Genomic DNA, 27,156 nt, shown 5'->3' with positions numbered 1-27,156 from the left:
CTCACCACTTCTGCCTGTACAGTAGTGGAGAAACCTGAGGCAGGAAAAACAGGTTCTAAGCAGGGAGTTGCCCCCGAAAATCTAGGGCGCCTGGGCCCGAAAGCGGAGCTAAATTCAAACCCGTCCCCAGTCCGGGCACAAAAGAATGGCTGCCTTTGTGCGCAGGCTGGATCACGTCCCACCCTCGCAGGGTGCCTTTTGCAAGGTGCTGCTAATAGACAAATTACAGTTCCAGCCTGTCAAGGTAGATAAGAGACCATGTGATGCAGGCAACCCAGCAGTAGACGGGTGGCATCGCAGGGTAAAGGTGCGCTGCGGGGCGCAAGAGGAAGCCAGGAAGCGAGCGAACTAGCCAGCCAGCATCTCTTGCGAGGGGGGTTTCGAAGGGCCTCTTGCTGCTACTGGGAGCCTAGCAAAGTTCTCCTTGGGAAAAAAAAAAAAAAGCACTCAGTCGATAGACAAGATCAGCATCCGCCACGGTCCAAGCCCGGAGAGAGACCGCAAACAGCATGTCCTTTAACCGAAAGAACTGGTCCGCGCTGTCCAGGTGGGTATGAAACAGCCTCTTCCTCCTCCTCTTCCTTCCCCCCCTTCCCCGGCTCTGGAGGGAGACGGGGGGCGTCAGGGCAGGCACAGAAGCCTCCCCCAACTTTGTTCCTTGGTGCCAACTTTCCGGACTGCGAGAGCCCTTAGGACTGATTCTTGGCCAAGCGCGCTACGGCTGTTGGGAGTTGTAGTACTTTCTACCATTGGTCTATTCCAGACCCTGGAGAGAGAACGCTTTTTACTACTCTCGGGAAAGGAAAAGGAAAACTTGTGGGCGCTTTAGCTTTTTCCCGGAGCTCCCGTTCGACTTCTTGAACGTGCCCAAAGGCTTCGGTTGTCTCGGGGGGGGGGGAGGGGGTTCCTTGAGGCTGGTTTGCGTGAACCATCTGGGGATTGTTCTCCCCTCCCTGGAGTGGCAACTCCCTGTGGGAACAGACTACTACGAACAGGGTAGGGTTGCAAAACGGAATGCATTAGCTGATTTAACATATATTGATCAATTAAAAAGCCGATACTATGTAATAGAGGAGCAGCTAGATTTCTTTAGAATATCTAGCTAGCTATTTCTTGCAAAATGTGGATGCCCGATGCCATCTCACTCACGGAGGGAGCATCTTCTTTAGGATGATGAATGCGTTTCCACCAACTTCGTTTTAGAGGCTCTCCTCGAAATATATCCACTATTAAATGACTGATTATTTACTGATTAATAGTGCAACCTGTGCACTTTATTTCATTGAACTTTCATGCAACAGTTTTCTCCCTTCCAGATTTGGTGGAAACTGCAAGTGCCCAGATTTTGATAGCAGTTTCATTACATCTGGAGGTTACCAAGTTGAGAAGGTTAACCTAGATGCTGTTGTTTGGATTCTTGCTATATTTTGAAATACGTGAGGAGATACAGTACTTTTCTTCTATCATAGCTCATTAGGCAATTATCACTCATCCTTATGGTAGCCTGAGCATGAGAACGAATGTATTGGCTAAAAAATACTAGGGGTTTGGGTTTCTGATGTTGCAATTTTGCAAGAATTAATACATCTGTGATGGCTCATTCACACATATCTCATAGCACATCATGTTAGAGATAGGAAATGGTACTTATGGTATAGTGCAGTGGTGGCGAACCTATGGCACGGGTGCCAGAGGCGGCACTCAGAGCCTTCTCTGTGGCCCTAGTCCTAGGCCTTCAGCTGGGTTTTATAAAGCCTTTTCCCTTTAGGCCTCCACCGCAGTGTGCAAAAAAAGAAAGGTTCAATCAATCAATTTCAACTTCTCGTGGGAAAAAAAAAATCTTGCAAAGTTAGAATTGATTGAACTTTTTAGTCCCGGTAAAAGTCTGCCGTTACCACGCCCACCCAGTGGGCCACACCCAGCCAATGGGCCATGCCCACCCGGCGCTCGACGATGCATAAGTTGGTTTTGGGTTGCAGTTTGGGCACTCGGTCTCTAAAAGGTTTGCCATCACTGGTATAGTAACTAGATTTTGTCTAGGATTATACAACAATTCCACTTGGCTCTATTTTAGAAATAGAAATTTAAATTTATGACAATATGGATGGATGCAGTGAGCAATGAAAGAGGTGTAGGCTGAACATGAAAGGAGAGGAGGCAATGGAAGCACAGTTCCTAGCTCCTCTTTAACAGCTGTTTGGGGATTGTCTTTCTTAGCTTGAAACTGGAGAACTCAGGCTCAGTAATACAAGTTGCCCAGGGCCACTTAAAGCATGTCTACAGAGGAGGAGGCTTTTTCCCCCTGCTTCCAGCCTTCAGTAGGTTAGCATGGGAGAAGGTCTTTCCCTTAAAAGTTAATATGAGAAGATAATCCTTTGCTGGCATCATTCAGCAGTTTATGGATACAACAATACTTTGTAGTGTCCCAGCATTTCTGTCTCTTTGAGATGATATCCAAAGACCTTGAACAAACAGATCTTACTCCCAAGGAAAGCACCTTGCAGGGACTCTCCTGAGAGATCACATTTCAATCAAGTGCTGTTTGTAGTCTAATTTCACAATTTTTTGAAGAATGAACTTGGAGGCACCATCCCTGAACCATACCACATTTATTTGACCCCACATTAATATTTGTTTTTCATGGAAGTTAACCAGTTGGTTCCATGATGAAATCAACTGCACACTTTGATTCTTGCTCTCCAAATGACCTGACTATAGATTTCCACATACTAAAAATATCTATATATTCCCAGAGTTCTCCAATAGCTCATACATGTTTTTATTTGGAGTTTGGGCTAATAATTGCTCATGGTTACAAATGCTAATTTCTGATGGTTGGTTTGCTCCCACCAGTGTCAGTGCCACTGTATGTTCTGTTTTAAAGAAACAACAACTCATGATTAGCATCTATTTTAAATCTACATTTTTAAACCAGTTATTGAGGAAATTCATACATTATTCTACTGTCATTATACTATAGTAATTAATGCTTGCAGTATTACTGGTTTGCATTTATTGGCACGCCAGGAAAATATATGCTATTATCATAGCTACAAGGATTGTATAACTTCTGTTTACTTGTTATTTTTTCTTCTTCCTTGACTACTGTCTTCCTTCAAAGACATTGTAAAGTATAATATTTATGAGGAAATACTTGATATATTTGGTATGGGACTCTGAGTGTGATAGAATACAAATACAGCAGGATCTGTCTTGCTTGATATTCTAAACAACCTTAAATTGCCAATGAGATTCTTTCAGAATTGTTCAGAAAAAGTTGGTAGATACAACATTAGTAGATACTTTGTTGTTGGATAAAAACTCTTTCTGTGCTGCAAAAAATAAAAACAAGCAACCAACCGAACAGTGAAAACCCACTGAATTTGATGAAAATTCAAAGGCAACTATGGATAGTGAATAGAGCAGGGGTTCCCAACCAGGGGTGTGAGACGATATTCCAGGGGGTGCAAAAACTTTCAAAATTATAGTGTTTTCAAAATTATAGTGTATATGCATAATTCGTTGCTGTTATTTCGAACTTTTGTAAGGGGCACAAGAATATATCAGAAGCATTCTAGGGGTGTGGGGTATAGGAAAGGTTGGGAACCACTGGAATAGAGTATATATTTCTAATTATTAGCTTGTTTGTAATGTGCAACTAGTATACTGATTCGGTCAAGATGAAGAATATTTGCCAACATTCGCTGATCTTTGTGAGAATTATTCTAGTCTTTCTTCTTAAGGTTCATTATTTGGGATTGGGGTAGGAGATAATGAAGTTTAACATTGTTTTTTAGTACTACTGTAATGCCATGTTCTCTCTATGCAGCATACATGATGATCACTTGTGTCAGAAGGAATCTCTAAATTTTTGTCAATGATTGTAGTCAAGGCAGGATTCCACTTTGTTGGTTGCCCTTTCAAATTTTAAAATGTGCTATTTTAAGATAAGCATTATATTAAATGTACATTTCTCTATATTTTTACTTTTCCCCCATTTTGATTAAACAGTAAAAAATTCATTAAATTTCTGAAAAGAGTTAATTACTTCTGCCATTACCCCCACACTCCAAAATCCCTTAATACAGAGATCAGTTTCATATGATTAATTACTAGACTGTAAGCAAAGGAACTGATTTGCAAGCAAAATTCAGTTGTGTTTTGATGATGTCAACATTAGAGTAATGTTAGTTAATAAGGATTAATATAATTTATTGAATGGCAGAATATTTTGCTAGTTTGGAATAGATCTGAAATGAATAATTGTGACTAAAGTATACATAAAATATTAAACAATTTCTTCAAGTATCTTAGCCTATTTGCATGTTTTGGTTTCCTATAGCTGCTTATATATCTCTACCATCCATGTCTATCTAGATATCATTGTTGAACTATTGAACTGGAGGTTGCTCTAGTGATTTCTCCTTTATTCTCTTTTGGAAACCATGAAAGCATTAATCATCTTCCTGTCAAAATAAGTATTCCCCCAAAGCTGAGCTTATCTTCTGTAACTATATGGCCATAAACATGTAGATTTTGTTAACAATAACATGGACAATAACATGATTTGCTACTGCCTTCTGAGATTGTCTTCAACTTGTCTCTAGCTTATTTATGCCTGGTATCTCCTGGTGATCTCCCATCCAAATAGGTCCAGATCTAATTCTGTTAAAGTATTAGGGGATCAGCCAAAAACTTCTAGACATTGTTACCTGCTTCCTATTACTCGTTTCTTCTGGTCATTCATCTTTTTATACATACTTCTGTTTTAAAATTGTATTAAGGATTGAAATTGATATTACAATAGTAAAGTTACTATCTCATGGTATTTCTTGCCAGAACATTGCCTTCCCTGGAATTCCAACATTTCTTGTTCCTTGATGATTAAATGTAAAGGAATGACATAATATATATCCCTGTGGAATTTCAATTAAGAAATGGCTTAGACTACCCCTATTTTCCAGGAACTGTAGGGCTGGTATTATCTGCATACAGGGTAGGGCAGTCTTTTTTAAAGGGATTGTCTTGCTGCTGGATAGAAATTCTGAGAGTTGTATCAGGTTAAAATTGGTTTAGTCTGATGTATGCAATAAACTGATATGCAAGCTAGTCTGTAGCCTTATCTTTAGCAAAATATGATGTTGGCAGAGAAATACTACTTTTCAGAGTTTTTCTATGCAACTATTATTTATATTTCTATTGTGTGTGTTAGAAAGGGAGTGAAGGCACAAAAGAAAGACGTTAAAGTCTGTGAGGAAAAGCTGTTTAATGCAAGAAGAAGGAGAATTTTCAGGTATCATGATCTGTGATTCAGTAACTTATAAGAGTTACAGAAATAATATTGTAGAACTTAATGAAGACCCAGTGAATGAACAGAGCAGAGAGCAGCAAGAGTTCTAAAACTTTCCATCATTACACAGTGTCTGGCTGTCTGCCTAGTTGCACATGATTGGGCCACAGGCTTCCTTACTATGTATTCTCTCAATATTTAAGATTCTATCTGTATTTGTGTACTAGCTTATGCAAAACTGTATCTTCAGCCATCTTTTCTGGAGATACATTTCCTCTTTTTGATAACATAGCAATAGCCATCATTTATACTGTTGTATTTTTCTTTTAATGAATTGGTTTTTATTTAAAAATTGCCCAGAGTTATTTCAAATGGCATGTAAATTAAATGAGCAAATGAATGAACAAAATATTTTATCACATTCCCCACTCTGATTGTTGATTGAGCCCTGTTCTGATCCTTAAAAATTTGAATGAATCCCCCTCAATTTTGCCAGGAACTGGTGAAGGCTTGGAGCTAGGTGTGCTTTAGAAATAATTGCATTTAGATGGCTGACATCTTTTGCCATTAGTAGTCTTCCTCCTTGATGGAAATCCGCATTTTGTGGAGTCAGTCTCTTGAACTGTTCTTCTGGTTGCAATTTGTGGAAATACCTTAGGCAAGGTGACAAGGCAAGGTATGTAAGAAGACGGTCAACAAAACCAAAAGACTAGCCTCTTTTGGCCTCTCCTAAAATGTCAGATGCTTGTCCTAGCATCAAACAATGTTTTGGAATGGAACACTGGAATGGAAAGAGCAGCCATGTGTGAATGGTACAATGTTGGTTATTCCTGCACAAAATCTCAGGTTTAATCTGTGGCAACTACAGGCAGAGTTGAGAGGTTAAATAGTACAGACTACACTGAGTTAGGTAGCTCCACGATGCTAACAGTTTCTGTTGTTTCCAAAGTTTCATATCCCATCTTGCCAGCATAATGCATAGTAAACATTTTTTGTTTTCATGGCCTCATGAAAAGTATTTTTCTAAGCTCTTGTTATTATTGCTACGGGTGTCCACTATTTGTATCTCCAATCCTACCAGCCATAGGATTTATCAACTCTAGCAGGTCATTTTCAAAAATGGAAACTGGAGAATGTTACTATTTGCTACAGAGTATTCATTTGTTCTGTCTTCTCTCTTAATAACTTAATAATAACTTAATAACTGGTAGTTGCTTAAGATTACCAACAAGTCCTTGTTTCATAGGTCTTTGATCTTTGGACCACACAGGATTGTTATTTATGTAACTCATCACTTCTGGTATTATTGATCACCACAGCATTTTAATCGGAAAATTTGCTTAATTATTAAAGAATTCTAATTCTTTTTTCTTAAATAATCAAGACAATTTATTTGTAAGAGAGCAAAAGCAATGCACACAAAATACCAAGACAATAATCTGAGTGCAACTTTTGCTGTACAAATTCAGTGAAATGAAGAATTATTACCATGAGCATCACTGAACCCATGGTATATATAATGGGGATTTCAGCATAATTTCAAAATCCCGGTTCATATATGGGGTGGGGGACAGAGGGGAGAAGGAAAAGGAAGAGAGGAAGGAAGGGGAAAAAAGTCTTTATAGGGAGAAAGAAGGGGTAGTAGAAAAATAAAGAGAAAAGGGAGGTGACCTCTCTTTTGCTGGTAATGGCATCAACCTCTGGCTTCAGGCACAACTTCCACAAGTCTATGTCCCTTGTGTTAAAAAAAAAGTTTCCCTATTATGGAACTTAATATCCTTTGGAGAATTAATGAGCTATAACTATTTGTGGAATAGCATTGCAACTCTCTAGCAATAATTAATGAACATTTCCTAATCACCAGGGAAATATATACACAGGATAAAAAGAAATCTCTATTAGAGTATTTTGTCTTTCCTATTAATTAGTTCAATGTTTGTATGAAACAGAATTGAATGCTATTTTAACCTTGATAGAAGGTAAGGATAAATTGCATTTCAGTAGAATTTTTTCAACTAGCCAGTGTGCACATTTTTTCTATGATAGAACTGTAGAAGGTTAAGCTGCAGACTAGTCTACATTTATGGTGTGTGCATGTGTATGTGAAGAGGAGAAAAAGAAAGAAGTAGAAAAAAATTGAGATCAATGGGGGTACTCATTCCACCACTTACTTTTCCAGTTCCTGGAGGAATAAATGCAGCCCACTCCCCTGATCAGACTTCATTTTGGTATAGTATGTAAAATATTTGTAAGTGGTACTTGACAACTCATGCAGCTGCCAGAATAACAAGCTGAACGCATGAATTTTCTGAGCTGAGGGCTTAGCAATCAGGTGAGCAGGCAGAGAATGAAATAGATCTTGTACACAGAAAACTCAAGTCAAATGGAATTAATCAGCAGCAGCTCTCCAAGGCTTCAGGCAAGGTTATTTCAGTCCTTCTGGGTGATCCTGAACATTGAACTAGGATCTTCTGCATGCTATTTGTTCTGCTAAAGAGGGTTTTTGGATAACTTTCCAAACCCTCCTAGCTGCTTAACATGAATGCATATCCTGCCTGTTTCCCCACGCTATTCCAATCCAGGTGTATTTCTGAGATTAAGTAGCTGCTATTTCTGTGGCTGCTTGGAGATTTGGGAAGATACATTTTAATTTGGGAAGGCTACTGTAGTGAAGGAGCTGTGTGGGATGGGAGTAAGAAATGCAACACTTCTCCACATTAATCAGCCTGAATGATTTCATCATGTTAGCTTAAGGAAGGGAGGAAGGGAGGAAGATGGAAAGTGATAGTGTGGGATGTATGATATATCTTCATTTTTACAACAGCAATAAGTGTGAGATATTAATTTTCATACAGGTGGCCCCTGTAAATATAAATATGATAAATATGATGATATAAAAGTTTATGTGATATTTTCTTTAAACGGTTATAGAATAGGAGATATGCAGGCTAGTAACAGAGGAATCTGAAGCTTCATTCATCCTGAGAAGGAAACTGCCACTTGCTGTGAGATGATTTATCCAAGATTATTCCGGGAAGGTGATGGACTTTGAACCAAAGCTCCTCCCAAACCAAACTCATTTCAGTGGAATCATATCAGCAGATGAGTTTGAAATGGAACTTGGGAAGCACCTAAAACATGTAGAGGCATAATTTACAAGCAGCAGGTGTGTGGCCATATGCACAAACTTAGTTATGTGTGGATAGATTTTATGGATTGGCGGAGGTACACTCTGCTTGTGATTCTGTCACTTTCTTGTATCCAGAAAAAAAAGGAAGCCAAATGAAAGGCCAACAGTCTTGTCCTGCTTGTTTTGGCTTTGATTTACTTAATTGCACATAGTGGGAGGTGGATGCTTTTAAATAAGTATTAGGGAAGTATTAGGATTTTCACTCTTTGCTGGTAGAGGTCACAATGCAAACCAGACTCTAATGCACTGCTACATGAATTCACAAACCAGAGGAAAGCAACATACAGTTTGGGTTGATCTAATTTAGTGCTAGCTATTATTTTATGTCTTGCATTTATATTATATTTTTCAAAGAGATGTATTTAGACTTTCCTGAAAGTTTTATTATCATAGCAACTTTTTGAGACAGCTTAGGCTGGGTGATAGTAGCTAGCTCAGTTACTCTAAGAATTTCATGACAAAGCAGGGACTCAAAACTGGGTCGCCCCAGGATTAGCCACATTTGATCATCAGCAACTGAAAGGTAAATTGATTGCTATTATCCAAGAAACAATTCAGAACTATGAAATGTATGAAGATAAATCATAAGAATTTATTGGGGTTTTCCTTACTTGTACCTAATCACAGTACAAATGAGTACATGCCCAGGCCACTTCATTTTTATGTCATGTCCCCATGATGTTGCCTTCATCTCATCCATAACCCATAAGTGATACACTATTAATTCATCCTTAGCTATACCAAAGCAAAAGTAGAATTTCCCTCCTGCTTCCAGGACCATCCAAGGATAGTCTTAGATTCTGTTACCTTTGTTAGCCTTGGACGGAATCGCTTGATTGCAGTGATTTGAAATAGAAGTACAGTTAAAGATTGGCAATGGCTATGGTAAATTTTATTTTATTCATTTCAGTTCAGCACTGGGATAAGTAGCCTATTATCTACTTAGTTCTGCATTATTAACATTAATGGACAGCAGCCACTACTTTCCAAACAGTAACATCCCCCCTTCCTTACTCAGAAATTCCTAGAATCAAAATCTTCATAGAAACCATATATTTTAGCCCTGAGATCTATCCTTTATTGGTTGAATTGCTTGGAATTTTGAATACCTGATGTTAGCTGACATTCAGTGCCTCTGTCTTTTCTTAGTACTCTGCACAGTGGTAAGTCTTCTCAGTTACCAAATAACAATTAAGAAGAAGAGCATGAGAACTTGCATGAAGGACAGGAGAGGGAATGGTCTGATTGCTGACAGTGCAAACAGATGCCAATTAACCAACATGTTGCTTGATTTTAAGCATACATAAATGATGTAACAGGAATGCTATTTGTTGGACTTTGATTACTCATTCAGACTCCACACTGATGTCAGTAGCCTAAGTGATTTCTCATGTATAGCACTCTTACAAAGGTATTGCAGATCTGTCTGCGGCAAGGTTTCTTTTAATCCAGGCAATGATAGAGAACAGATGCCTGGGTGCAAAAGAATATGTCAGAAAACAGTACCTAAAAACACAGCTGGATTCTGTGCAATTTGAAGATCAGACTCTCCAAATGCAGTGATGGATAACTCAAGTCAAAGCCAGGAACACTGTCTTTCACTTCAACATATCCAAGCATTACCTACAATAATTTCAAAAGAATGTGGACAGTGGAAAAAAAAGGATAATAAAAAAGGACAGGGCTATTTAAAACAATGGTAATCAGTTTGATCAGATCATGACATCACTAGTAAGGCAATACAGTACTTGAAAAATAGGATTGTTGTAGAAGAGGGTGGGGCTCTCTTTTGTTGATTCAAAAATAATGAAAGAGGAAAATCTATGAGTCATAAATGACAGAGAACCTCAAGTATATTGAGAGCAGGTTGGTGCCATGTCTTAGATTGCCACCAGCAGTGCTAATATGATTTAAAGTTCAGTGCCAGAGGTTTCAACATGCCTTTTTCCCCTCCCTTCAAAATATTTCTCCTATGTCTTTTCCCTTTGATTCTGCATTTATATAGCCATTTCTCTGAGTGAAAAACATAATGGCTAAACGTTTTACTGAAAGTAAAAATGCAGAGGAATATCTGCTGTGATAATTATTAACTAGCAATCTTGTGATAGCAATCCCTGAATGGCAACTTTCATGAATGCCAAGAAACTGGGCAGCTCCAATGCCATGGATTAGAATAGAATAGAGCTGCCATGGTATCAGATGGGTTTATGAAGTCAAGTGATGCTCATGCTCAGGTTTGCCTTGCTTTGCCTTCCTTCCCTCTCTTTCTATAGGTAACTGAAGAATAAGCTTTTGCCCTGCAGTATTGCTGTAAGAAATTTATGCAATGTCATTATCATGGTTTACCTGGGACTAGCATTTCAGACCACTGCTAAAATGTAAACAAGAAGAGCAGGAAATGCTTCTAAAGTCCCATCCATACATGGAGATATTGCAATACCTTCTCATTAAGAAAACCGTCAGATGGGAGTATGTTCTGAGACACGTTTGAGATATTTGGCATTATTTACTTTATAGTAATTATGAGTCAGATACCTCTCAAAAGATGGAAATTTGGGGTAGGTTGCTGAAATATGAGATAAAGAGTAGGTGTATATCTTCCTCTGTAGCCAGTGGCATCTGATTAGGCCTGACTTGCTGCAGAAAGTCAAGTCTAGGCAGATGAAGTTAGTTCAGAGAGATGGAATCTAATCAAAGCATTGCAACTGCAGCAGACTAAATCAAGAAAATTGCCCTCGTGTGTAAAGGACAGAGAAAACCAGAATTATGGATCATTTCAAGTAAGCTTCTTACCAAAAGTTTTTCTTGTAAGAATAACAGGAGCCATTCAGTACAGACAAATAGCGGACAGATGGAAGATAGATCGTAATGTGGGCTTGCTTAGAGAAGATGAAAATTTTGTTAAACAAGTAAAAGATCAAAGACGAACTCATATTAAGAGAATTTATGGGTTGCTAGTAGAATTGGACTCAGAACCAGAATTAATTAAAGAATGTATGATTAAATGGGCACAAAATTTTGGTGAACCAGTTCTACTAGATACCTGGGAAATCATCTGGGTGAGAAATGTTAAATTTACACAAGCCCAGAACTTAAGGGAGAATTTTTATAAAATGTTTTATAGATGGCACCTTGATCCACAAAAAATGTCTCGTATGTATCCCGACTTACAGCCCAAATGTTGGAGATGTGGTTGTTTGGATGCTACTTATTACCATATTTGGTGGTCGTGTAAAAATATAAAAGCCTTTTGGATTAAGATATGGTGGAATATTCAAAGAATTTTTAGAAAGAGGGTAAAATTTACCCCACAATTGTTTTTGCTAGGTATTGTTACCGATTGTGATACTAAGGAGGTTATATTGATGTTAAATTTAATTACAGCCACAAGGTTGTTAGTAGGGCAATACTGGAAGAAGGAATCTTTGCCTACTTTGCAAGAGTGGTTTTTTAAAGTATCCTATCTGGTGGAAATGGCAAAGATTTCGGCTTTTTTAAAGGATCAATCGCAAGAGAAGTTTTTTGTGGTATGGGAAAAATGGATAGATTTTATACAACATAAGTTGGATATAAAAAATATTACTTAGTTTATCAATAATTTATATACAAATTTTAATATTTTATAGATTGTATTATTTTTTCTTTTTCTTTATATGTTTTATTATTATTTTACTTTCTTATATTTCTTTTCTTCTTTCTTTCTCTTTATTCTTCTTTTTTTTAGGTATTTTCTTTTTTTTTCTTTAATATTTATCTGTTTTATATATATATATATATATATATATATATATATATATATATATATATATATATTATTGTTAATTATTCTATTAGTAGTTTAAGTAATGTATTTAGATTTATCTATGGTTTATATATATTTTTTTAAGAATTCAAGAAAATTTAATTAAGCCTATATTCAGCTCTGGGAAAGTTGAGGGAGGGACTGGGTGGGTTGGGGTGGGTTGGGGAGGGTTGTTTTTTCTTATTTTGTAAAATTTTAAAATTTTTCAATAATAATAATAAAAAAGAATAACAGGAGCCATTAGCTAAATCCAACTGAAGTTTTATGCTAAAAAACCATAATCTGTAGTCTGGTCAACTCCAGCCTTTCTGAAGAATCTGATTGAAGTATTAATGGATTTCTCAGTCTAAGACATCTGTGAGGCTGGAAAAAATTGAGGTTTTGGTAGAGACTCATCCTTGAGCTCGTAGGACAGAAACAACAGAGTATCCTCCGCCTGGATGAATATAGCATCCCTCATTTTCAGTTATCTTCTGCACAAGTTCTGTTGCACTCAGAGTATTCAGAAACTGGTACCACAACTGGTGGGGCTCAGCTATTCTAATCATTCATGTACCCTGATTTCCTTCTTTGTAGTTATGGTTCTTTAGACTGATGTACAGTTTCCTTATACAAAGAAGTCTTGGCCCAGATTTAAAAATGTTATTCTTTAAGGCACAATTTCAAATGCATATGGAAGATACTTTTTATAAAGATCTGTTCTGATACTTCCTTGAGAAAGTTTAAAGATTGTGATATATGATTATTGGCCTTGGTATCTTCTCCAATATTTTAGATGAAAAAAAACCAAAATAACAGCATACACCTTTACACACTTTTACATCAAGGCTGTCAACCTCTAGTCTCCTATAATTGGGAGAAAGCCCCGAAAGACTAGCAGCCCATCTTATTTCAGATACAAGTGAGCTCCAAAGGAGTTAGTGTCAATGTTGTATTGTTCTAATGGTTAACTAAGCATGATGGAATCATTCTGTTCTGATAGCCTCTTTCCTTCCTATACTGATTATTAACACTTTTCTTGCTTTTTCCCATTTCCCCCCCCCTCTTCTCCAGCCTGGCTCAACAATGGTCACTTGAGGATGGAGAGGAGCAGGAGAGAGAGCGCAGACGAAGGCATAGGCAACTGAGTTCCACCTCTGAAACAAAGGAGGAGGAATCATCCAGCACAGTACAGAACGTGACCAGTCACACATCCAACAGGTATTTGTATTTGTAGGTTTGGCTGTTGTAGAACAGACCTATTCACTTGTGCAAGTGCTGGAAATTGGAGCCAATTCTAATGATTTTGAAAAGAGACAATGACTTTCCTTTTCATTTGAAACATTATTTTATGAAGAACAGGGGTTGAGATTTAGGGAGATAGGTATAGATTAGATGGAACCAGATTATACTTCAGACCTAACATTCCACCCTCCCCATTAGAACACTAGAATTCATGTTTTCATATCTTCTCCTTTTCTAACCCTACAGGTTTCTTCAAAATTGTGAGTTCCTTTGGGGAATGGTGTGTTTGCATACAGAGAGGTGAAGACATAATGGCAATTGACAAAATCTCTTTAGTTTCATGAATGGAGGAGTAACTCAACATTCCAATTTATATTTATAGATAATTTGTAAAAGAAATAGAGAGAATCTATATATTAATGCAAAACAGGATTATTGTAATTGGTCTTTTTCTGTTCCGTATTCCACACCAGCTAAGATTATTATATTGATTACAGAATGGATCATGTGAAAGATTCAAGTCATATTCCAGACTTGAAATATAGACCATTATCTTACAGAAGTTGGACTATAGCATGTCTAGTTCAGAATAAGTGCTGCTGGTTGTTGGTGACTATCCAGGATTTTCAGTACAAAATTTTCCAAATTTATAGTATATGAGGAAAACTCAGAAACTTCAAAGTAATATTTGCCATATCAGAGGGGAGTAAATAGAGACTAGTTGCTTTTTAAACAATGCACAGAGTGGTTACAGATCTCTTTCAGCTTTTCACAATCTTTAAAATACTCAACACTGGGCATTTTGCAGCGAAATACCTTTCCTTCATTGGCATTTTTTGGAATGATGATCTTAATGTATGTTTCAGGAGATGCAGAGAAGAAGTTTCTAGAGTGCCTGTGTGCATCGGTTTTTAAAAGTTGAAGAAAATGATAAGAAATGTCTTGGCATCATGTGCATTTTAAAAATGAAATGTGTACCTCATTTGCCTCATTCTAGAATCTAGTTATTATTGTTTTTATGGAACAGTATTATTTAGGCTTTGTTCCAATTAAAAAGCATTCCATCATGACTCTGGTAGGAGAGAAATTCCCTGATCACTTTCAATAGCATCAGCTGCAAAATTCCTTTTACGTGCCGATTGTGGACCTTCCTTTTGTTTCCCCTTGCGTGATGTATACGTGGATGTATACACACAGAAGACATAGACAGCATTTTTTTTACTTAACATTTCTCTGCCAAGATAATGAGTTGTCATTATCTTTGTTATATAAAAGTATCTGATCAACATTTCCAAAACAATCAAGTCCTATGAATACAGTCCTACCTCTACTACAGCCCTGAAGGACTTATGAAATTATTTATAACCTGGTTTGTAAATATCATTCCTATGTAAACCATGTGAACCATGAATTCTTCTAAAATTTAACTTCTAGTGCCCTCTAGTGCTGTTCATAGGTTTCCTTCTCTTTCATAGGGTTGATAATTCCTTAGAGGCAAAGCTGCTTGATTTGGAAAACTCAGCACTTAAAAATAAGAAGACCGAACCAGTTACAATAAATAAATTGGAAGGCAGAAAAGTGAGGAGAAGAGCAGAGTTTTTAAATAATATAAAACAAGAGAAGAAAACACTAGTGAGTACTAAGAAATTTGAAAAGGAAGCTGTTGAAGATAATCCTACATCTCCTCCAGAATCATCCAAAGAAGAGGGAAAAGCAGAAAAATGTGAAACCCTAATTTCGCAAAAGCACATTATAGAAGAAAGCCATCAAATCCAAAGTCAGAAAAAAGAGGAGATAACCCTGGAGAAACATGAAGCCTTGAAGCATGAGAAGGACCTCAAAATAGATGAGGATCAGGTCTTTAGTGAGGAGCAGAAGGTTCCAAGTGTATGTGAATCTCAGAGACTGGCTGTGATTCAGAATGAGGTGGCTTCCCAGCCTCAAAGAGCTTCTTCAGAACGTAAAAGCATCAGCCGGCTTGAGGTGAAAATTCAGCCGAGAGCTAGAAAGTTCACTGATCCTTCTGCTGCAGCCACACCTGCTTCTGAGGCACCACAGGTACTTTAGTCTTGGTATTTTACAAGGACAGAGAAAGTTTGATGAAAAGTTAATTGGGCAGAGATGCAAATTAGATATGGAGTAAATTGAATACATGGAGTTATTACTCATATCAAAGTTGGCAGCTTCATCAGCAGTAGGGTTAAAGGATCAAGAAATAGCTAAGCAGACATGGCCTAAGGCAGGATTAAGTAACAGAGCATCTTAAATTCACAAGAAGCTTTCCTCTTACCCCTACATTAGAAAAATCCAATCTCAAAATCTTGTAAGATTTCTCATTAAAAGATTATCACCTGAGGATGCTGAAATGCTGTCAGCATTGCCATTATCACCAAAGCCATCTTATGTGGCTTTGGTGATAATGACAATATTATTGATTTTGCCAATCAATGTTTTCTGGTGAACATTACCATAGATCAGGATTGTGCAAGGATGCTCAGGATCAGAAAAAACAATCTGCTGTTGGTTTAAGAGATATCAAAAGTCAAATTATCCAGTCTGTTATTAGTGGATGCTTATGTAATGTGATCAATATCTTAACTATATTTAGAAAGATCCAGAAACATATTACTCTCTGCTGCTCGCAGCATAAAATTATAATACACAATTTAGCAATGCTTATAATAACAATTTGGGGTTTGTAAAAGCCTAAAAAAGCTTTAAATGTTATGGAAGTATTTTACAGAAGTGCTAAAATACCCTAAAAATAGGCCAAAACCCCTTTTGGGAAACCCATTTCACTGCCTTTTCATGTTGCAATATTGAAGTTGTTTTGCCTTTTTCTTGCTGTCATAATTTATAATTATTTTCATTTATTCTTTTTACATACATAGCCTATCTTTTCCTAGCCCTTATCTTCTATACCATACTGGATCTAGATATTCTATACCAGTGATGGTGAACCTTTTAGAGACCAGGTGCCCAAACTGCAATCCAAAACCCACATATTTATCGCAAAGTGCCAGGGCTACATCAGCATTGTGGTGCTCTCAGGGGGTGTGTGGCCCACTGGGTGAGTGTGGCTGCAGTGGTCACAGCAGACTGGGTGAGCATGGCCGGGGCCAGTCCCTCGCCATCTCCGGGCCATCCCCGATGGGCCAATGCTGCTTGCTCACTCCCTTCCTGCCTTGTCGCTTCCAAACGCCACGTGCTCGCTACTCTGGTGAACTCTGCTGGGACAATGGTGCATGTGCCCACAGAGAGGGCTCTGAGTGCCACTTCTGGCACACATGCCGTAGGTTCACCACCACTGTTTTATACTTCGAAAATTGAAATGAAACGTTAGTAGATATAACCTTTTCTCAGAAAACATAGAAGAGATAATCAGACCATCTGTTAAATATGTTGTAGGATCTAAGTAGAAATGCTCAGTAATGTACTAAATCTTACAGAGTTCAAAAGGATTTATTTCCAATTTTTACTAAACAATATCTTTGGTGAAGCAGCCACAGAATATTTCTCAGTCTTCAGCCTTGTGCTTCCTTGGTTCATATTTCTCTTCCAGGTCACAGAAAAAGCTATTCCCAAATCAAATGCTAAAACTTTAAAGTCTCCCTCTGGTCAAGAAGGTTTTGATGCTCCTATACTAATTTCTGAACCCCGGATTACCTATAGTAGTTCATTCAATCGGATCAGTCCAAGGACAATCTCATTCCGGGTAAGGATTTATTACAAATTATGAAATGGTCCCTTATTTAAAAATGAAATATAGGCCCTATGACAATGACACGAGCAATATTCTACTTGCACAAAGGCATTGAGGCTGCATAACTACCACTACAATTAATTTTTACATATCAAGTGGAGATAACCACAGAGGGTCAGGTTACCCAACCTTTGTATGTCTCAGAGCTAATCTTTATTGAAATGTGGATCACCTTCCAAATATAGTATAACCAAGGCAAAATTGATTTCAATTTTATTTTATCTACATTTAAACTTTAATGAAAACTAAATACAACCAACAGGATTATTTCCCAAGCTAACTTTAAATAAGCATACTTTGGTAACAATTTTTAGGCCTATTTAAGATCATTACTCAAAATTCTGGGTGTCAATTTATGCACTGCTATTGTAGGGAAAGCCTATATGTATACTCTCGTACAATTGGAAACTTCCCAGTTCCTTTATTCCCCAGTTCTGGACATCAGGGAGGTTGGTGCTGAGTAGTTATATAATGCTGGGGACAGGATTAGTGGTATAACTCTCATTTTCCTTGGTAGAATCTGAGGTTAGGAAGCTATCTTCCTAGGGATAGAATGTGAAAAGTGAGAGCCAAGTACCCGTAATATTTTCCAAATCAGAGAAATTGAAGACCTTTTAGTCCATTCTTAACCTCTGAGAGCTTTTCATCTTTCAAAATATTTACCAAAGAAGGTCATTTATCATCTAATCCATATCTATGCTTTTGCACATGATGCTGTGATCCTGTTGTGTTGTGACTTCCCTATACCTATTTACTCTTTGCAGTTAAGGTTTCCCCTGTCCCCTGCAACAGAGTATTTTCAGTTGCGGTTTGGGTGGGAAAAAGAATACTTGCTAAAATTTCCCTTTATTCCCATAATTATTTAACATGCAAAAAACCCTGATTCCTGTCCTCTATTTCTTCTGCTTCTAGATTCTTCCCAGGAAAGAAAGACAAGAAGATACATTTAGCAGAAGGTAAATAGATATTAGTACAGCACTGCAATGCCTTTGTAGAGCTTGCATTCTTGCTCCATATTTGTGATAGAAAGACAACAACAGAATGGCAACAGAGATCTATGTGCTTCAATGGAAAATGTTTTCTTACTTGATTTGGTTTAACTTTAATTTTGTTTTGTTTAAAGGAAGAGGCTTCTGGATTTGTAACATGCCTAAATATTTTTTAGCACACATTATGCTTCTTTTACAAGTTTTAAGAGCTGCACTTCTTGTATAGGCCACTGGAAGCAGAATCTCCTGCATATTGGGCTGTAAATATTCCTGTAGGCGCTATGCAGTTTTTATTTAAAACTTCTGATCAAAGGAAATTCAATCAAATCAAATCTTCAAATCTGCAGACTTTAATCTGTCTGCATTTGGGCATTTTATAATTTCAGTGCTTCAAGTCAGACTGGCAGTTAAAATTGGATTAGATAATTACATTCAAAATTAAAATTACAATGGATCTTGCCATATTCACACACATCTCTAGTAAACAGTGTCTTTGTATGTTTATATTGTTACGGAACACCAAACATTAAGCAAACAAATTTTTGATCTGAATTGCTAGGTTTTGAAAATCAGAATACATACAGAATCTATTATTCTTACTTGATATTTATTTATTTATTTATATTCTTACTTGATATAATCAGAAGGCTGATTCTTTCTGTAGTAAGGTAGTATTTAGAACCTTCCTCCCCTCTCCCCACACACATTCCCTTATATCAGTACATATAGAATTTTGAAATAAATAATAGGATGATTTGGAATCTCATTCAGAGCAGAAAGTTCTATACTTTTGATTTTAATGGAAAGCTTAAGTCAGTGATGGTGAACCTTTTAGAGACTGAGTGCCCAAACTGCAACCCAAAACCCACTTATGCATTGTCGAGTGCCGTGTGTGTGTGTGGCCCATTGGCTGGGTGTGGCCAATTGGGTGGACGTGGTCAATTGGATGGACGTGGCTGCAGTGGTCATGACAGACTGGGTGGGACTAAAAAGTTCAATCAATCAATTCCAACTTTGCAAGATCTTTTTTTCCCGCGAGAAGTTGAAATTGACTCATTGAACCTTTTTTTTTTTTGCTCACAGTGGCAGAGGCCTAAAGTGAAAAGGTTTTATAAAACCCAGCTGAAGGCCTAGGACTGGGGCGACATCGCGCGTGCCCACGGAGAGGGCTCTGAGTGCCACCTCTGGCACCCATGCCATAAATTCGCCACCACTGGCTTAAGTCCTTGCTTAACTCCTACCTACATTTTATTACTGATGACAGTGACAAGAACTCAGCTGTGATCAGACTTTCATGTATTTATTCTCTTTCTCTGTCTTGATCCACTATGGAAGCAGCTAAATGTTCATCTTATGTTGCAAGATTCCTGTGAGAATAAGCAAGCTAAATATTAAACAATTGATAACAGAGTATCTTATTATATGACATGGTACAATACTAGGTTGCTATTTCTTCATGGGAACTTCAAAATAGTAAGTTGCTGGGATTCCATGCGGTTCCAACCTGATATTTTTCTATGTGATAAACAAAATGTTCCATAGTTTCCAGCCTCTATGAATGTTAAGCTTGCTTGACATAGTCCACCACATCTGGAATTTCACATTTGAGTAGCAATTAGTCAGAACCCTTTTTGTCAGGCTCTAGAGGGTCACAGTCAGCCTTGTAAAGATGAACATTCCCTGACCTCAGATAATGAACAATAGGCTTAGAGAGGTTAGTTATTTGAAAATGGAGATATCAATATATTAAACAGTTGAAATATGGACAGATCACGATAGATTCAGGGGTATCTGCAGAATGTAGTCAACAAAGTCCAGATGGTGATCATAACCAGTGCTTTTTTTCTAAAAAAAAAAAAAAAAAAAAAGATGCTGGAACTCATACATGTCATACAACTCGCCTTGCCTACCCTATGAGGTTCCATCCAAAAAAGGTGCCGGAACTCCGTTCTGGGCGTTCTATGACAAAAAAAGCCCTGATCATAACCATTCAGTTGAAGCTTTGCCTAGTTGTGTGTGTGTGTGTGTGTGTGTGTGTATGTGTGTGTATGTGATGCATTTGCATTAAAAAAACAGGACAAAATTTGATCACAGCCCCTGTGGCCACCATTGTAAATTTATCGACAATACCCTGCAGATACCTCTGATTCGATTGCTTTGCCATTTTAATCAGAGCAATAAATGTTTTTCTTGGTGAACATTGTTCTCTGTGAATATTGTAAGAACCTCTGATACTTTCTGAACCTTAGAAAATTGATTTTGATTTATTTGCATTTCCTTCACTAGTGCCAGTATGAGGCTTCCAGCAAGCACAGTCAAACTTGAGGAGAAGCTAGAGAGATATACATCTGCTGTCCAGGTAAATACGGTAATAGAAAATGTGGTTGTTCAGACATTTATATCTCTTCAAAATGAAGTGAATAAAAGGAGCAAATAAGCCTTTACCAAGAAAAGAGTTCCTAGCCATACCTTCTTGGTATACAGGTGGATTAAAAGGTCAAAGAAAGTGGAATATGTATTCATACTACTGTTATTAAGCGAGAAAGAAATTGGTTCTCTCCTGATCATGCAGTCTGAACTTCTGATATTGTCTGCCTCTTGTCTTATCCTTAGAGGGCAGGATCCATTAAAGTGTCTTCATCTATTCGGAGAAACTTCCAACGAGCTTCAGAGGGTGTGGCCAGCAAACGTAGCATCTTTGAAGCCACTGTTCCTGTCCAGAGTGAACCTCCCACTCTTGTCCGTAAGGTAAAAACTGATCTTACCCAGAAACATATTGCTGGAAGAAATCACATATACAGGAGAGATATGGTCAGGTGAATTAGCCAAGATTAACTGATCAATGTAAACTACAAGAAAAGAGACACCAACAAGATCAATAAATAGGTACTACAAGGATTCTAGCAACCCTACTTGTTTTTACAAAAATCTTGAAAGTCAGTTCAAAATCTTAACTCATTGTACATTTTTAGTGCAAACAAGATTGGGCGGGAGTCCTTTTTTATATATATAAATATTTTATTAATTTTCTAGTTTTACAATCAAATACTTGTTGTCTGGATCCATTAGTAATTCAGTGGTATATATTAACTTCTCCAATCTAGATCCAATGTTATACCATCAAATGTTTCCTCTCTTCTTCTGGTAGTAACAGTTTTCCCACACTAGGGAAATACAATTTTTACTGTTATTAATAAATATACAATTGAATATCAACATTTTTGTTACATTTTTCTCATAATATCAATAATGTCAGTTTTAGATAACTTTTCTAACCAAAATATATCTTAATTGCATTTGCACTTAATATCCATATGTTCAATCAGTATCCTGTTTTCGCTTTTTTTAAATTTTAATTTCCCATCAGTGTTCAAAATGTCTCTATTATTTATAATTTCAAAGTAAGTTATATTTGGGTAACCAAAAACTTCCCTTATTCAAACTTCTTAGTGTTTCCCTGTTTCCCTTCTTATATCAAAATCTAATATTCTAGTTACAAATCTTATCTTTCTAGTTATGATAGTACTTCTATTTCTAGCTATTATTTATTCTCTACCATATTCAAACATCTAGTTAATAATACAATATCCCATCTAATAGATCAAAACCTCTATTTTCTTCAGTCTTACTCTAGCTTTCTTCCTTTTCCAATTAACTTTCCAAGCCAATGCATTTGAATCATCAAGTAATTTTTCCTTTGTTTTTGTGTATATTATTTGGAATAAGAAAGACCAGTTGGTTAAAGTATTTTTGGAAGAACGAACCCATTGATATTCATTAAACAGCTTCCCTCCTTCTCCAATTCCTCTCCAGTTCTCCTGACAACTCTGTCTTCCATTCAGTCAGTTTTTCCTCCTTTTCCTCAAATATATCCTGAATTCTTGATTGGTAAGATATCTTTTCCATTTCCGATATTATCGGTCTGTCTTCTAGTTCTTCAGTTGTCTGGATCTGTCAGATGGTTCCTTCCATTGGGTCTTCAAACTTTGGATTTGCTTCCTCTAGTTTTCCTTCTATTTTTTGGGTTGCTAGTTCCTTTATAGTCATGTTCTGGGTTTGTAAATTTAGATTAGAAAATTGTTCTTTTATCTCCCTTGTATTATTTCTAGTCTCAACAAGAGCTAAAGCAATAGTCTCTTGTATTGATTTTAACATGGAGAGAATTTCTTTCAGATCTTCATCCATATTTTCTTGGTAGTATGTCAAACTGAAGACTTTGGGAGTAGGTGTTAGAGATAGTTTTTTTACCCTTTAAAGTTGAGTATAGGACATCCATTTCATTTTTTGTATGTGGTCTTTATAATAAAAATTGTTCATCAATCAAGGATTTGTAACCCAAAATATTCCATCATCTCAAGCAATGAAGTGTATTTCTCCTGTGGGGAAATAGTTCCTACCTCTGAAAGTTAGGTAATATTTATATTCGTAGTTCAGGCAAGCCAGTTTCAAAATAGTTCATCATCTCTGCCACATCAATAAGCAGACCAGAAGTTTTTGTATTTTTCCCTTTTCCCAGCTGCAATCTTCAAAAGTAAAAGCTTCCAAGGCCAGCAAGAATCTTATCTAAATCTGGGCTTCAAGCCAAGTTTCCTTTAGGCATAACAAATTGTAGTGCCGTAATTCGCTACTAGATGTCATTAGTGCCATTTTCCAGCTTTTTAAATCTCAATTTATAAGCTTTTCAAATCTCTTTTTTTAAAAAAAAGTCTCAAAAGTACTTTTAGTCTCCAAATTTCTAAGCCGTAAATGTAAATTAATTCCAAATTAATCTTGCAATTTTCTCTGTTTCCCCCAAGTAGTTAATTCGCTACTTTTCTTTTCCTGAGGGAATGGGTGGAAATTACCTTTCCATCTCTCATCGGAGAGAGTGGTTTGGTCAGTTTTTTCAGGAAGAAAACTTAGAGTCATAAAGAGAGGATAGGGTCTCACCCAGTTTCATCCAAGTTGCTGTAGGGTTGCTTGTTAGTGCTTATTGTCTTCCGTTGTCAGCAGCTTCTGACTAGCTTCTACATGAATGTAGGCAGTCTTTCCCCCACCAATTTGGAGGGCTTCCTTGGATCAAATGGAAGGGCCGCCACCCTCCCGCGATTAATGAGGGTACCCTCCTTGCTTGTCGCCTCTAAGGGGCAACTTTCAACCCTTTTCAGGGACCACAGTGGGGCGAAATCAAATGCGACAGATGGAGCCCCGTTTTCCTGTGCCCATTTTGCAGCAACTTCAAAACTGGAAGCCCTGAGTCACTTTCTCACAGTTTCTATTTCCCATCTATTTCCTGAGATCAGAACTAAATATATATAAATGATTAGGGCTGTGAATGCACAATCTGAACAGATCAGAGAAAAATGCAATATCTAGTTGCCAACTGTCTAAATGTTAAGCAAGGCCAAGCCTGGCTATTTTATGATGGGAGACTACAGCAGAGTCCAGGGCTATATGTGGGAAAGACAATAGAAAACATTATTTCATATTATTGTCATGCAAATAACATGGAACATCAACATAAACACCAGGAGTGAAATTCAGAAAAGGGAGGGTTATTATTTTCTTACTAGAATACTGCACAATATGTGTTTGTACAATTTATCTCTGTGGTTCACTTGCTCTGGAGTGAACATAGAGCCTTTATTTGATGGGAAAGCAAAAAGTTGAATCTATTCAGAAATTTCTAAAATCATATTCTTAAGGTCATTAGTTCTTAGTTAGTTAGGTCTTAGAAAAATTTGCTTGCCTGTACTGATACCACTTTGCATGGGTAATTTGTAATCTACATTTTCACGTTTCTTAATTATCTGTCACATGGAACCTTACATTTCTTAATATTAAAAAGAGTAATATGTTATCTAGTCTTCTCACTGTATGTATGGTTGAGTACTCTTTCTATTCCCTTATGGTTAGGAAAGTTTGAGGATCCCAGGAGGGGTCTCATCCCGAATAAATCTCTGGATAAGTCGAACTCAGGAATCCAGAAAGAATGAAGGAGTCAAGGTATGAGAAAAGCTTTGGTAAGCCCATTAAATTAGTTAAAGAACTTGTATACTAGCCCATTATATTAGCTAAAGGACTTAAACTCCCAATTTACTCCAGCTTATTTCCAGCACTTAAACAGGAAATCCAATACAGGTAGTCTTCAGTTTACGAATTTCTGTTATTAAGCAATGCCATTGTGAAGAGTTACTGCATTGTTTAGCAGTGGAAATCCTTGGTTGCCATTGTTAACCAAATCCCATAGCTGTTAGGTAAGGCAACCCCCTGCTGGGTTTCCACAAATCAGTGGGGAAACTAGCAGGAAGTTGCAAATCCCAGGCAGTTTGCAAGCAGAGAGGTAAGGCAGGTAAGTATTTGCAGCCAGGTAGGGAGGCCATGCGGGAGAGTGCAAAGGGGTGAGGAAGACATGGAAAGGAGTGCATGCAAAGATGTGGAGGAGGCATGGAGAGGATCAATGAGGGCATTTGAGGGAGTAAGGGATGCCAGGGAGGGTGCAATGAGGGTCAAGGAGGATATAGGAGTGCACATGTTAAATGCAGAATGGCTGGGGGGGGAGGGTGTGTCCATGGGTGGATGAGACTTATCCCCACACCTTATGACCTTCCCCATCAGTTTCCCCATTAACTTTTGGGAGAAGCTGGTGGAGAAGGGTGCAAATGGTAAATACATGATCGCAGGGTGCTGCAACTGGTTATAAAATATGAACCGGTTACCAAGCACCCAGTCCACAAGGGTGCTGGGGTGGCTGGAACTCCAAGAATAGGTCGTAACCACCATTTGTTTTGCACCATCATAATTTTGAAATGTCACTGAATAAATTAGAGACTATCTACAGTATATTAGCTCCAGTTATCTGCACATGGAATCTTTTAAGTGCCCACGTTTTATCTTTCTGCAGGACATTCAGAGAACTGAGAACACCGTACAGGGGAGTTAGTGGGGAAACTGATCTGATGGTTTGTGAAGGAAATCCAAGGTAAGGATAAAAAGAGTTAGGAGCAGACATAAAGTGACTTGCTGGGCCTGTGATTAGTATGAAAGTGATTTGTCCTGAATATATCTCAAAATGTGCACAAACAATATTGAATATGCTTCATAAACATTTTAGCTTTTTATCAAAATATTATTATCACACTGCTAATAATGGATTAAACCAAGAGTCCCCAAGTCCTGGGCCACAGCCCGCTTGCAGCTGTGGCCCACTGAAAACTGAGCCACTAAAGCGGCAGGCAAGCACGCAAAGCTTCATTTATGCAGGTGTGGGATTTAGGTTGTGTGTGTAAAATCATTCCCTTCCCATGCTGGCACCGAAGCTGGTACCACCAGTCTGCATAATCAAAAAGGTTGGGGACCCCTGGATTAAACAACAGGGAAACAAGATGTTAATTGGATATTCTATGACTAGACATATATGGATTCATTTAGAATTAGCTTCTTCCCTGGAAAGCTAACACTTAAGATTCAATCACCAAATGCTGAAACTGAAGTACAGTGATTGATGAAATTGGAACTAGTGCACACTTGTTATAATTAATAAGTGAACTTACCATTACTAAAAAAGGAGAACAGTGTTCTCAAGTTCATTAATATTTCCATTATGAACATGTATCTAAAAATCCAATATGGTGTTGATTTTACAACTTCAGTTAGGAACTGGAAAACTTCAAATCACTATTCATTGTGAAGTCCACTGAATGACTTTCAGCTAAAAGATCTGAGTTTGTTTTGTACATTCAGATTCAGTGAGCACCCTTCCTTCTCCCTTGTGGCAAACTTGTGTGTAGTCATCAAATGTTTCCTTTTATCTTCTAGATGCAACTAGACAAACTACTCTCAGGAAAACTTACCTCCATTGAAACAAAAGGCATGGATCTCTTGGAATTCAACTATATCCCTCAGTTTATTGCTCTACTCTTCTATAGAACGGACCATCTGGCAAAGATATCTATCAACCAACATGCCTACAATGCCCTTTATTGAATGGGGCTCTTGATGACTTAAATGATTTGATGGGTGGGAAAATTGACCTATGACAGAAAAACTATATTTCTATAATCCATTTTTATTTCTTTTTATTGCTATATCACCCATCCTCATCATCCAAAATTAAGTTGAGTCTTAAGTTTTATCAGCAAATATGAAATACATATGGCTTCTTAACTGGATCATGTTTCAGCTATGTTTCCACCATGATGAATATTTTAGGTTTGCACCAAGCAATAGCAATTGTTGCATAAATGTAGCTTTGCCTATTCTCGCTGATCTTATTATTATCTAATTATGTTATTTGAATAAAAGAGGGAAGTTTTAATGGGGAAAAACTGTGCTCAACCCTAAATTAATCAGAGCCATGAGGAGGTTTAAAGCAGAGACTTACCTGAATACAGTAAGTAGAGAATAAGCCATCTGCATATTGTGGGACAAAGAAGGGCGCAGAGTGCTTGAATATATGGATGAAATTGTTTTGCAAAAACCATGAAAAAAAGTAATGTTCTTCCCTCCCTGAAAAATTGCCAAGGACTTATTTTGTATTGTAAAATGCATTCTATATTTAAAGAATATTTTTATAATATATATTTCTGTTTCAGCTCAGTCCTAGCTATTACTAAGACTCAGTAAGACTAATGGAAGAATGTTCATGTTTTCAACAAGATTTGCCAATCTATATACATCTATTTAGATTTACTGCATTCAGAAGGTTTTATCTCCAGTACAGTGGATTGCAACTAATGTCATGGCTAATTTTAACTGAATCAGGGCTATGGGTTGACACCTGTCCTACCTCTTAGCATGTCATAATTAAACAACTTAGAAGTCAAACCACATCCATACACACAAATTCAGTAGTGGGGATTGAATTTGACTTTCACTTTTCATAATAAATATAATAAATAACATTTGTTTCAGTGTACA

At 37.4% G+C, this 27,156-nt stretch overlaps 1 protein-coding gene across 1 annotated transcript; it reads left to right on the top strand.

Annotated features, from left to right (window-relative positions):
• Positions 1–286: 286 nt before the first annotated feature.
• On the top strand, positions 287–27,156 carry LAD1 (ladinin 1). The gene is made up of 10 exons (XM_039329365.1): positions 287–547; positions 13,336–13,482; positions 14,982–15,564; positions 17,069–17,221; positions 18,182–18,225; positions 20,545–20,617; positions 20,872–21,006; positions 24,154–24,243; positions 25,142–25,219; positions 26,056–27,156. Exons 1-9 carry the CDS (start codon positions 510–512, stop codon positions 25,178–25,180), a joined length of 1,302 nt encoding a protein of 433 aa, XP_039185299.1. The 5' UTR covers positions 287–509; the 3' UTR covers positions 25,181–25,219; positions 26,056–27,156.

This window comes from Crotalus tigris, unplaced genomic scaffold, assembly GCF_016545835.1.
Source record: "Crotalus tigris isolate CLP2741 ecotype Arizona unplaced genomic scaffold, ASM1654583v1 scf7180000024396.1518868, whole genome shotgun sequence".
Classification (NCBI taxonomy): Eukaryota; Metazoa; Chordata; class Lepidosauria; order Squamata; family Viperidae; genus Crotalus; species Crotalus tigris.
This window is presented reverse-complemented; position numbering and strand designations above follow the sequence as displayed.

Coding starts and splice junctions, on each gene's coding strand:
- LAD1 (XM_039329365.1), top strand. CDS start 510: ATGTCCTTTAACCGAAAGAACTGGTCCGCGCTGTCCAG. Junction 17,222..18,181: donor CAAGGACAATCTCATTCCGG/GTAAGGATTTAT, acceptor TTCTGCTTCTAG/ATTCTTCCCAGGAAAGAAAG. Junction 20,618..20,871: donor GATATACATCTGCTGTCCAG/GTAAATACGGTA, acceptor TCTTATCCTTAG/AGGGCAGGATCCATTAAAGT.